Raw genomic sequence first — 13,507 nt, forward strand, 5'->3', positions numbered from 1 at the left:
TCTCCTTTCATTCCCGTGAAATAATGAAATAACCCCCCCCCTTTCTTCTGGTCGGCTCTTCCCCCCTCCTGGTGTGTCCTCCCCCTCCCCGTCTCTGTCCCCCGCCCCCGCCCCCCTCCCCGGGTCCCCACGCTTCCTGTCCCCGCCCGCGGGCGCTGCGTGTCCGTCCGTGTGACCGTCCGTCCGTCCGTCCGTCCGTCCGCTCGCGTCTGCCTGTCTGTCTGTGTCCCTGCAGGATGATGGAGCGGCAGCCAGCTGAGCTGCCCCCCAGTGACCCCCCGCGGGATGCGGCCCCGGGGACTAGCGGCGGCGGCGGGGGGGGCGGGGCTCCGAGCCCGAGCCCGAGGCCGAGCCCCGCATGGAGCCTCCGCGGGCCCCCCCCCACCTCCTCCTCCTCAACGGCGTTGCCAAGGAGACCGGCCGGCCGGCCCCCGACCCCCCCGTCATCGAGCTGGCCCCCCGCCGCGGCCCGGGGGGCGGCGCCCGCGACTTAAAGGGCCGCGACGCGGAGGCGCGCCAGAGGGTGCCCACCACGGAGCTGTGTCGGCCCCCCGCCCCCGCCCCGGCCACGGCGCCCGCCCCAGTCGAGCCTCCCAGCGACGGCCGCATGGTGCAGCTGAGCCCCACCGCGCTCCCGGGACAGGCGGCCGCCGCCGCTGCCGGCAGGGCCATGCTCTACGGGCTCGGGCAGCCGCTCGCCTCCCTCAGCAGGTTGGTGCAGACGGCCCCACGCAAGGGGGAGGAGGGCGGAGGGGCCGCCAGGCTGGGGGGGGGGTGGGCACGCGTGTGGAGGAATGGGCACGGAGACTGGGCATGGGGACACGCAAGGAGGAACGGGGGCCAGAATGTGGGCATGGGGACACGCAAGGAGGAACGGGGGCCAGAATGTGGGCATGGGGACACGCAAGGAGGAACAGGGGCTAGAATGTGGGCATGGGGACACGCATGGAGGAACGGGGGCCAGAATGTGGGCATGGGGGCACGCATGGAGGAACGGGGGCCAGAATGTGGGCATGGGGGCACGCAAGGAGGAACGGGGGCCAAGATGAGAAGATGGGAGCCAGAATGTGCGGGTGGGTCCGCGTGTAGAAATGGGGAATGGGGACCAGAATGGGGGAATGACGCTAGGCTGTGGGGAGTGGGGGCACAAGTATAGGAATGAGGGCCGAGATATGAGGGGGAAGCCAGGAAGTGGGGGGTGGGGGACCAGAATGTGGGGTTGGGGGCCAGGATGTGAGGGTGGGAACCGAAATAGAGGAGAGAAGTCTGCTATGTAGAAGTGGGGGCCAGGATGTGGCCATGGACGATCAGTATGTGAGCCCAGGGATCAGACTACTGCAGAATGGGTCTGTGTGTTTGGGGAGGGGGTGGAGACTAGAGGGAGCATCTAGGAGGGCGCCACCAGGCCAGCGGAGCTCTGCGGACCTTGACCCTTGTAATGCTTCTGAGGTGGTGGGTTGCTACTCTGTTGGGCAACGCGAAGCCCCCACCTATGGGTGATCAGGCTCCCTATTATTACTGTTTACGGTAACTACAGCATTACTGTTTTAGGGACCGACCAGTGCATTACACTTGTGTGTTCACATCTGTATTTTATGTCAGTGTGATGTGAATGTGTGGCTGCCTGCAAGGCAAGCAAGGGCTTCGATTCGTCTTCCTGTCCTTGCCCTCCTTCGTTGCACTCTGAGTTTGTATCTAGCCTTTCTCAAACCCTACCCTCGGTCACTCTTCTTTCTCTCCCTCCTTTCTCTCCTCTGTCCAAGTCTACCTTCCTCCTCCTCCTCCTCCTCCTCCTCCTCCTCCTCCTCCTCCTCCTCCTGTTCCCCACCCCCCTCTGCCCGTTTCTGTGTGTGTCTCTGTGTCTTTCTTTTTGCCTTGATCTGATCCTCCAGCTGATCTGTGTGGCTCTCTCTACTCGCCTCTGCCCTTTGCGTGTCTTCCTTTCCATTATGTCCACCCCTCTATCTGTCCGGGTCTCATTTCCCATACTTGTCTGCTATTCGAATAGGTCTCCCTGGCCGCTCCAGGTCGCTCCATCTGAATGATGGAAGAGAGTCAGATGGCAAATCCTGGGGACAGAGAGGCCTCCTCTCCTTCCTCATCTGCCCAGCCGAGCTGTGTAACTGAACTCTGCCTTGATCCCACGCCGGTGTTAGCCCGGGCCTTCTTTTCTTTCAAGGTTCTAAAGTTAATAGATGCCCCCCTTTATGTGGGGGTTCTTCTTCCTTATCCTCCCTACTCAACTTTGCAGGGAGCTTCTTGGGAGCCCTTGCTGACCCTCGACTCATCACAAAGGAGCCCTAGAGAGGAAGATGGGCAAGGGGCATCGGGGCCGCACTTTAATTCGCAGTCTCGACTCCCTGCCCTGTGTACGTGACGACCTCAAGTCGTAGATGATGGAGGCTGGTATAGCTGGGTTGTTTTTTTTGCAAGGCAGTGAGGTTAAGTGACTTGCCCAAGGCCACACAGCTAGGTAATTATTAAGTGTCTGAGGTCGGATTTGAACTCAGGTCGTCCTGACTCCAGGACCCGTGCTCTATCCACTGCGCCACCTAGCTGCCCCCAAGGCTGGCATATCTGATCCCGCTTCTCCTATCTTTCCTTCTCTTCCCGACAGTGGGTTTTTCGGGGAGCCAGACCCCTTCCCGGTGTTTACCAGCAACAATCGAGTCAAGAGGAGACCCTCGCCCTACGAAGTGGAGATCAATGATGGTAAGTGAGTCCTTCCCTGGGCTTCCTTCTACCCTGCCCCTCCCCCCCCCCCCAATTCAAAAATTCTACAGGAGTTGAGCTATTTGTTTTATAGTGAGAGTCAGGGAGCAGGTCCTGCTGGCCTCAGAGCCAGGAAAACCCGAGTTCAAGAAACCCCTCAGATCTAGCCTGGGTACAGGGCAGACCCGAGGAGTCCCTCCGCCTGCTAGGGCTCAAGCAGCTCTCTAAAGCCGGAAACTGGAGAAGGTTACTTAATCCCGAATTGATGGAAGTCCAGCTGTGAATTCCCCTCCCCCCAAATCATTTGTAACTCTGGAGTGCCCCCTGTAATACATATTCATAGGCAGACACATTTATGTAGACAGGTACGCATACAGAATACATCTGTATATGGAAATGGCTTAATAGAATTAATAGAATCACAAGATATAATATTAAGATAATTATAATATAATATAATATAATATATATAATAATTAATATAATTATTTGCCCAGAGTCAGACAGTTGGTGGGCTTGAGGGAGCATTTGAACTCAGAACTTTATGATTTCAATACATATATAATTATTGTATTCAATATGTATATTCACATCTACATGGAATTACATATATTCCCACATACATATCTATACATGCAAATACATGCATCTCTACACATGTATATATATATATATATATATAGCTCTAATATACTATTCATCTATCTATCTATATTTAAATGTACACACACACACACACACACACACACACACACACACAAACACTAGAATTGTTATTTCATTGATGCATTGATGTGGGAAACTATGAATGCAGATGCTCCCTCTGACAAGGAAGACTGGCAACTACTCTGCAACCTGAAGTCTTAGACAGTGATTTCGGGGACCCAGCAATTTTCAGGGTGTCACACAAGCAATAAGTGTCAGACTTGAGCCTAGGTTTTCCTGCCTCCAGGTCTGCTGTCTACCCCCGGTGTCTCTCCTCTCTTCTCCCTTCCCCTTCCCTTTCCTTCTTCCTTCTCCTCTTCCCTCTTCCTCTCTTCCCCTTTTCTCTCCCCCTTTTCCCCACTTCCCTTCTTCTCCTTCGCTCCCCTCCCCTCTTCTTCTCTCCTCTTTTCTCTCCCCTCCTCTCCTCTGCTCCTTAAAAGCACTATATAAACACCAGTTGCTACGATTGTTATCATTAGTAATCCTCACTGGTTCTTACTGGCTGTGTGACTGGCTAAGTCACTGGAAAATGAGGATAATATTCTTCAAACTGTATTTTCTCATAACTATCCAAGTTATGAGGAAGGCACCAAAGCCCTAGAGAATCAAGATCCCCCCCCCCTTTGTCTCAGTGTTAAAAGAGAAGAGCTGGTATTTCTATACACCTCTTTTAGACTTAACTGGTACCTTACCTATAGTTCAATCTCACAATAATCATTTGATGTAGGTGGTATTATTTCCCCCCATTTACAGATGAAGAAACTGAGGCTGAATGACCTTTAATAACTTTCCCATTCTCAGACGACAGGTGGTCTTGAGGGAGCATTTGAACTCAGATTTTTCAATCCCAAGCCTTAGACCCTAGCCTTTAAACCATCTCTTTACTTTTGAAGTTTTCCTGATGATCATTCAGTCATGGGGTGAGGTTGTGTGGATTAGTGAAAGTGAGGGCAGAGGGAGGAAATGGGCAGACAGTCTGGAGTTAAACTATTCCTGGTAAAAGTTGCCAGATTAATCAAAATTAAACAGACATCAATTAAGGATCTCCAATATATGGGTTTGGTAGAGCTACAAAGCTTAACTGAGACAAATGGAAGGGCAGAAAATTTTTGCATTCAAGACTGGCTAATAATTTAGCTTCCCTTGGTCTATAGTTTGTTCCTTCCCCTATATGGCCCCAATATCATCCATCAGTGCGTCTTCTTGGGGATAGGTCACCCTGTCCTACTCTTTACCTTCTCGGGGTGGGGAGCAGAATACTTATGGGGAGATTCCCTCAATTCCCTTGGTTTAATTTACTTAAATTTACTTTTTGCTATTGGAGGAGATTGTCCCAGTTGGTTGTGAAATTGAAGGAGACATTGTTCTGCTAAGAACAACATAGTTGAGTCAGAGAAAAGAGCCCCGGGGGAAGGCTGGGGATGGTGACTTTGTCAAGACCCAGACAGGAGGAGTAGTTTAGGGATGTTTGAAGCCTATGAGGAGACCAGTTTTGCTAGAGGGTAGTGACATAGAAGGACCCTTAGTAGGTTGTAATTTGACTGAAAGGGGAGGGAGGGATCAGGTTGGGGAGGGTCTTGAATGGCAGGTCTAGGACTTTAGACATTGCCTGGTGGGTCATGGCTTAGGGAGGGGAGGGTCAGCGCTGTAGGTGTGTGACTGTGAGTTCCACTTGGGTTTTCATTTACAGAAAATCTAGTGTACTGTTGAATAGGGAGGGTAAAGGGGGGAGGATTAAATTTGAAGGAATTTAAAAAAAACCCATCCCTTTAATTCAATAACCAGCCTATTTTGTGCCAACTCTTCCATTTGTGCCACACTCCTCCCAGGGAGACTAAGAGAAGCAGAGAGGAGGAGATATAGGAATCAAGAAACAGGAAAAAGTGGGGACATGGAGAGAAAGAACAAAAAAGATGGATAGAGAGAATGGGGAGTGAGAGAATAGAGAAGCAAAGGAGGGAAAGAAATGAAAGAAGACACTATAATTTAATTAACCATGCGACTATGGAAAAATTAATCTCCTCAATGTCCACATCTGTAAAAACAAAGCAAAACGAGGGAGTTCTTTTTAAATTCTATTCCTAGACACAACGGACATTTGTGAGATCCCTACTATGCACAGTGCCTTGTTCTCCAGGTCTGGAAAAGATGAGGAGTTTAAATCTTGCACAGCAGATGAAGCTAGGTCTTTGATTCCAAGACTGCCACATCTCTTTTTTCCTGAGGTTTTGGAGATCTGGGCAGTGAGTAGAAAGAGGGGTGTGTGTGTGTGTGTGTGTGTGTGTGTGTGTGTGTGTGTGTGTGTGTGTAAATTAGTGTGTTAGGGAAGACTGACAGGTGGAGAACATAACTGTCTCAGTTGGCTCTAAGTTCCCGTTTCACAGCCAAATGGACCTGTCCTATCCAGGGGTCTGATGCCCTGGGATTAATTTCCATTTCCTTCTGGGGACAGCCCAGCAGGTGTGTTGTGTTTTTCTGTCCTGGGCCTCAGAGAGCAGGAAGTCCAGCTTGATCCCTGTAGGAAGGGCTTTGGAGGAATCCCTCAGGGGCCTTGGTGTGCTGGTCTCACTCCCTGGGGCAGTATTTCATTCATCAGAAAATTTGTTTTCCCACAGTCAGAGGGAATGAGACCAGAGAGAGCTGGAAGAGACTTTAGAACGAGAGTGTCAGACCTAGAAGGGTCTGGAGAACATAGAATGGGATGGAAGGGATCTTAGAATGTAAGATGTTAGAGCTTGGAGGGGTTTTAGGATTCTTTCCCATTGATACTATCTCTGTAATCTTAGGCAAGCGACAGCTTCTCTGGGTTTAGGCTTTCTCTTCTATGAACTGAAGAGTTTGGATTGAATGACCTTTAAGTTCCCTTCTAACTCTCAATTTGAGATCCCTGGATTGAATGATCTATAAAGTAACTTGGAGAGACCTTAGACCTGTGAATCCCAACAATGAGAAGAATTCTAGATTAAAAAAATAGACCACCTGAAAGAGGCCTTAGAAAACAAAACAATGACTGTCAGGTCAGGAAGGCACCTGGGAACAGCAGAGTGGAGAGACTCTTCAGAGATCCTTTTCTTTACAAATCACCGATACTAAAGGACAGAGTCTTCAGGACTTTAACCTGAGGGGCTTATGTCGCAGTCCAGAGAGACAGAGAGACAGAGAGAGAGAGAGACAGAGGGCAAGAGACAGACAGAGACAGAGACAGACAGAGACAGAGGGACACAGAGAGAGCAACAGAGATACACATATACACACACAGACAGAGACAGACAGAGAAGTAGAGGGAGCTAGATATAAAGAAACCTAGAACCAGAGTAACATATAGAAAAAATTGAGGGAGATAAAGACAAAGAGAAACAGCAAAGAGAGACAGAGACATCTGAAACAAAACAAAGCAAAAAAATCATTAGACATTTTTTGTGATGCTCAGTAACTCTGTGTGACTTTAGAGCAAGGGGTAGGTACCAACAAGGTCATAGCTCAATCAACTCTTGGAAGATTAGAGAGCTTCTAGTCTAACCCACTAATTTTATTTTAAATATGAAGAAGATGAAACCCAGTGAGATTAATGTGAGGTGGCACAATGGATAGCTCACTTACCTTGCAGTCAGGAAGATAAGAGTTCAAATGCTGCCTCAGATACTTTCTAGCTGTGTGATTCTGAGCAAAAGTCAATTAATTTCTCATTCTCAGTTTTCCCATCAGTAAGATGGAGATATTAATAGCAGCTACCTCCCAGGGTTGACTTGGTAAGATTGAATGGCTCTGTTACCTCTCCCCTTGTACTCCCTACCAGGCCCTCACACCAAGGTCGTTCGTCGCATCTTCACCAATAGTCGGGAGCGGTGGAGGCAACAAAACGTTAATGGGGCATTTGCTGAGCTCCGAAAACTTATCCCGACCCACCCTCCAGATAAGAAGCTCAGCAAAAATGAGATCCTTCGTCTGGCTATGAAATATATCAACTTCTTAGCCAAGCTCCTCAATGACCAAGAGGAGGAAGGCAGCCAGCGGGGCCGAGGGGCCAAGGACCCCGTGGGGACTGGTGGAGCTGGCAGCGGAGGAGCTGGGACAGGACCTGGGACTGGGCCAGCTACTGATGATCTCCTCCATGATGCTCTCTCACCCAACTCCAGCTGTGGCAGCTCCCTGGATGGTGCTGCCAGTCCTGACAGCTACACGGAGGATTCTGAGCCGAAGCACCCAGCTCGAAGCCTCCACACTGCCCTATTGCAAGCTGATGGCACCGGCCCACGATGATGGGCCCTGCCAGAAGGCTGCCCTTGTGGGGTTGGGGATGGTGCAGACTGGGGTTCAGCATAGAGTTAGTGGATAGAGCAGAATTTTGGGGAGTGGGGGAAATGGTCAGTCCAGAGGCTAGGAAAAGACTGGTCTGGAAGTAGGGGGATGGAAAGGATGACCTTTCTTAGGCCTGGTTCATCCAACTGAACCTTCTATGTCACATGCCATGGGAATTGTGTATGTATGGTCAGAGGTTGAAGTGATGTCTTTGGTGACTCTCCCCCTCCTGGATCCTTGGATTTTACCTTTGGCCCTGGAGTTGGTATCTCTATGGCATATCATCATGTCTGTGGACAGCAGCATGGTTGGTAGCATATAAGGATGAAGACTCAGCTCTCTTCACTCTCCTGTAGCTCTGTGAACCTCTGGACACCTACCAGCCCCGCCCCCTACCTGATCCCCAGAACCAGGTCTAAGGCCCTAGGAATTCCCTGTCTGCCTGTCCTTCCCCATAACACTGAATTGTGCTGTTTCAGACTCTGGCCTTTGGGATGGCCTAAACCCCAGTCACCCAGACTCCTGGACTTGAGAGTTCTGCCCACTGGTGGTCACTTGAGGAATGGAGGCATGGTGGGGAGAGTGGAAAGTCAACACTTTCCAGATGGGAACTTCTGAGCCCTCCTATGGAAGGAAAGGTACCCAGTGCTCTGTCCCATTCTACCCTGCCCTCCCACCACCATAGTCTGCAGCTGTTAAGTGATCACCTCTGGTCCATTGGTTCCAGAGTTGTGAGTATCCTTCATGATCAGTCATTATCAGAACACTCATGGCATAATCACAATTATGCACAGTCACCAATGTCTTCCCCAGTGGAAGACCTGGATAATTCAAGACTCCAGAACAAAATGCATTTGCCTGGTCTGGGAAAGGAGCTAGTAATTCCTTCATTACTGAATGTTAGCATTTTGGATCTAGACAACATAGAAATTCAAGTAGGAAGGTGGAGTGATTGAAGGAGTTGATTACCCTTGACTGGGAGTCAGGAGACCTGGGTGGTTGATTTAACTGTATTTACTGACTTACTGTGTGGCTTTGGGTTCCCCTTTCAAGGGATTCAGCTCCCTCCTCTGATGGGACTGACTAGGTGGTCTTTCCAAGCTCTCACCTTCCCAGAATCTGCTCCCAGCTCTGCTGCTCATAAGCCCTGTGACCCTGGACAGCTGTCTTCCAATGTAACATGGGGGCCTTAACTCTGACAGTCTTTAAAGGTTCTATCAGTTCTGCTGTTCTCCTGCCCTGACTGGTGATGGGACTTGGGAAACCTGGTCATATATAAGGAGAGCTGGACCTGAAGAGGCTGAGATCTGTATCTATGCCCTTCCAGACATCAAATCCCTCTGTGTCCTTGAACAGGGATGAGTACAGATTAGCTTGGGAATGAATGGGGACTCCCCTGAATGAGCTGATACCTGGCCTGATTTGAAGGCAAGACTCTGAGCTCTTCTACTCTTGGGATATCCACAAACAGCCTTTGAGTGTCCCAAGCCTCCAGCAACTCCCTTTATGTGACAGGCATGCTCCTAAGAAAGTCACATGTACATTGAATTTTTGTAAATCAAATTCTAAAGGACTCTTAAAGTGTCCCTTTTTGTAAAGTGAAGAATTCTTTTTGTAAAGTGAATTATCACTCCCTAATTTGTCTTATGTGTAAGATCGAAAGGTTGGACATCAGGTTTTCATAGAGTGAGGGCTGCCTGTAGCTGTACTGGAGAAAAAGGCCTCCAGTATTTGCAAGAAAACTCCAGTCCCCCTTCTGTCTCCTTCACAAGAGATTTCTTTTCGTGATCAGTGATCAGTGACTAACTACAGTTGGAACAATCAGATTTCTTGAACTCTGACCACATCCTAATACTTTACCTACAGTAGGCATCAAGGTACAGTTGTGTATAGGGAGCTTAGATCGCCTGTCCACACTTCAGCATTGCTTGTCTTTGATGGTATGGGAACTTTGACCTGGGCCTGAAGAGTGGTTTTCCCTTTTTTTGGGGGGGGGGCAGGTAGCAATATTCTGACTTTGTAGGAGGCACTGAAGTTCTCTCAGTGTTTCTGTGCCAACTCTTTTTTGAGCTCCTGGACCCTCTTTCAATGACTTGTCTTGAACATTTCCATTTTACAGTCTTCAAGGTAGGGCTGATCCTTTGCTATCAGATAGTCTCCCTATTACAGATGAAATTATTTTGCCTATGGTCATATGTCGGTTGGAAGGTGGAAACATGGCCCCAGTCTCTCCTGGGGCTCCCATTTTTCTTGTACTTAATCCCTTAGGCCCTCCTTCTTGGTGAGCTCCTATTTTCCAATGCAAAACTGCTATCTAGAGATTTAGAGAGTAGCTTGGGACTTGGTTCCCAGCTTCAACAAGACAGATTGGCCAACAAAATGGGAGTGGAGATCAGTTAGGCTTCTTAAGGGGAGCAAGAAGATACTTGGTAAACTGGAATCATGTGGATAGCCAGATCATAGACTGAGGCTGTGGACTGGATTCTAATCCATACTTCCCTTCTTAGTTGCTCCTTCCTGGGCCTCAATTCTCCCATGTGACAAATGGGCAGAATCAGAATCAGAATCTCATTTCCCTACCAGGTTGGTCATGAGGGTCACTGGAGGCTATGTATATGAAAACCTATTGGGGAAGATTAAAGCCTAGAATAAGGAGTGTTACTATGAGCATCCCTCCCAAAGGTGGGTTTTTTTCCACCCCAGGCATGTACCCATTGGCTTTTGGTATAGCTAAAACTTCTGAGCAATGGCAAATTCTCTCTTGGTCTCCACACAAGTAAATTACCCAGATAATTTTAGACCCTGAACTATTAGTCCTGCCTGAACTCTCTGGATAAATGGGGTCATTAGATGTTGGTCAAGGGATACGTTTGGACATCTTTGCTCTTTTAGGCTGAGGTGTGTATCTGTGTATGGGGAGGAGAATGGAAAGGGAAAAGGGATTTTCAAAGAATGAATCAGGTTTGGGGGGGAGAGCATGGGAACAGATCATATCACAAGATCAGTCCAACTTGATCCAGTGTGGTGAGATGGCCAAGGTTTTAATAGAGATTAAGAAGTCATTTGATTTTTCCTTTCTCCTGGTAGAAATAAGAAAATTCTAAGAATAAGACTAAAACAAATAGGAGGACAATTCAGTTCCATAGAACAAGCATCCATTAATTAAGCTGTGTGTCTGACACTGTGTCTATTATTGGGGAAACAGACAAAATGAAACAATGCCTGCCCTCAAGAAGCTTCAATTCTGTTAGGGGAAAATAGAACTGATAATTCAAATCAGTGTTAGCATAAAGAACATTCTAAGGATAATGGAAAAAATGTCATGATAGGAAACATACCACGAACAAAGGCTGATGTGACAATTTGGGGAAATTGTCTATTTTTTCACTAATCTTCTCTCTTTTTCTGTGTGTATGTGTGTGTAGCTGAAAGAAATGATGGTACAATCTTTATAAATTTCTCCAAATGAGACAAAAACCCAGTGACTGTAGTCTATCAGCTACATTTGGTCTCAAGTTTTGGGAATGGGTCTAGTTGTACTTGTGATTTCAATGGTACCTGGTCCCCTGGGAGCCCAGAATTCTTCTGGTTCCTGCCCAATGTCTGTGTACGTACATGGCTCCCCACATTTTCTGGGGTAGCTCCTTGGGTCCATGTACTGGATGGGATGATTTTGGCTGGTCTCTGCATTCTCTTGCAGAGAGGGAGTAATAACCCTTGGTACTGTTGTCTTGGAGGACCACTGAGGCAGGCACTGGGGAGTGCTACTCCAGGAGAGAAAAGGCCTTTTGGTGGTGACAAGTGTGCTTGTACGTGTGTGTGTGTGTGTGTGTGTGTGTGTGTGTGTGTGTATGTGTGTCTGTGTGAATATTCACACAAGCGTTTATGTATGAGGAATATATTGGGGATAAGATTTCTAAATAAAAGTTTTACAGAGTGGCTGTGACTTCTGGTCAGTGGTATCTTTGTGCTGGGAAGGGTGGAAAGAAGGGAATGCTTTGTATGGTTGGGAGAGCTCTTGGGGGGAAGAGAGAGACCACTGGACTGCCTGTCTAAGAGGGGATTCCTATTCCAGGACAAGTCAGAGCAGATTTTTTCCAAGGTCTCTTCCAGCTTCCATATTCTGAGATCCTATCAGTTAGCTCTGAAGGTTAGAAGAAGGGTTAACTTTGTCCTTCTTGGTCCAAGAGGGTGGAACCAGTAGAGAAGGGGGATTTAAGGAAAGCCTGTTACTATCAGAGCTTTTAAACAAAGAATTCCTCATCCTTGGAAAGCACCTGCCAAAGATGAGGGGAATCATGCTCAGGAATGATTTGGAGTGGGACCAGTAGCTCCTGAGGTCCTTTCTTATTCAGAATTCAGTGATTGCTTATTTCTTGGCCAGCCATTCTCCTTTGCTTCCTTCTCTCCAAACAGTAGAACTAGGTTGGGAAACAAGAGGAAGGACCATTTTGGTAGTGCAGTAAAGTTTACAAATTCCTTTTTTTGGGGGGCAGCTAGGTGGGGCAGTGGATAGAGTGCCAGTCCTGGAGCCAGTAGGACCTGAGTTCAAATGTGACCTCAGATACTTACCTAGCTGTGTGACCTTGGGCAAGTCACTCAACTCCATCACCTTGCAAAAACTAAAAAAAAAAAGAAAAAGGAAAAAATAAAATCCCTTTTTTCACCACCACTTTGCAATGGAGGCAGTTCTAGAAATAGTATCCTTATTTCATAGATGGGGAAACTGAGGCAAATGACTTGCCCAAAGTCATATGACTAATGTGTGTCAGAGCATGGATCTGAACCAGTTCAGAGGACCTGAAGGTCAGAGGTCAGGTCATCGAACCTTTGACAAGAAAACATATTTCACTATCCCTCTGGGTTACCACCCTGAATGTGGAATGGTGGAGGCAAGGGAGTCCATGTTGAACTCTCTCTCTGACTCTGTCTCTATACCATCCTTTGTTCTGCTTGGCTTGAATATCCAAAAGTCATTCTAACTCATAAGCTTTGCTGCTTATTGACTTTGGGGCAAATCCACTTAGAGTCACCAGATTTTAATATTGGAAGAAATCCCAAAGAGCAACTCAACACCACAGAAGGTTGAAAATGCATCCAGGGTGAGTTAAAATTGGCTGCTGAAATCCTTTACAGCTTGTCAATTTGGTCACAAATTCTGCTGCTTTTGTCTGGAGTAGGCCTGCTGGTCCTCTTCCCCTCCCCTTTGCTATACATGAGGTACATGCTCCCTGATTTCATCTCCTACCAGTTCTATGATAACTACTACATTAGACCCTTATTCAGAAAATGTCATATAACCCAGGCCCCCTAGACTCAGGGCCTTTGGCCAGAAAGCATATCCCATGGTCCTTCTGGATTATCACCCAGATTGCAGAATGATGGGGGCAAGGGAGTCCAAATTGAACTCTTGATGACTTTTATCTGCCCACACACTCATCTGTTCTGCTTAGCTATGAATATCAAAAAGCCATTCTAACCTATCCTACCACCCAAATTCTACCCTCATTTTTTTTTGACAAACTCTTGCTTTGTTGATGGGACAATGAGGACCTAGAAAGGGTCAGAATAAATATAGTAGTGAATGGCAGAGCTATTTAAATCCATGTACTTCAGGATTTAATTTCCTTAGCTGTTAAGTAAAAGTACTGCAATTAGTTGGTCTGCAATGACTAATTTGTTAGCTGTTCCTACACTCCCAGTATCACCCATAACCAAAGACCCAGGGTCTCCTAAGGATACCGGATTCATGTGGACTAGGCCTCATCTTGAGGGTCATTTTCTCTCTCCA

At 47.8% G+C, this 13,507-nt stretch overlaps 1 protein-coding gene across 1 annotated transcript; it reads left to right on the top strand.

The window, feature by feature from the left end:
- The first annotated feature begins 236 nt into the window (after positions 1-236).
- On the top strand, positions 237-11,679 carry LOC141512503 (T-cell acute lymphocytic leukemia protein 1-like). Its single transcript, XM_074221502.1, is given in 4 exon segments — positions 237-321; positions 324-711; positions 2,618-2,712; positions 7,214-11,679. Coding segments are annotated over 4 exon segments (1,032 nt in total). The 3' UTR covers positions 7,678-11,679.
- The last annotated feature ends 1,828 nt before the right edge of the window (positions 11,680-13,507 follow it).

Source organism: Macrotis lagotis, chromosome 2 (assembly GCF_037893015.1).
Source record: "Macrotis lagotis isolate mMagLag1 chromosome 2, bilby.v1.9.chrom.fasta, whole genome shotgun sequence".
Classification (NCBI taxonomy): domain Eukaryota; kingdom Metazoa; phylum Chordata; class Mammalia; order Peramelemorphia; family Peramelidae; genus Macrotis; species Macrotis lagotis.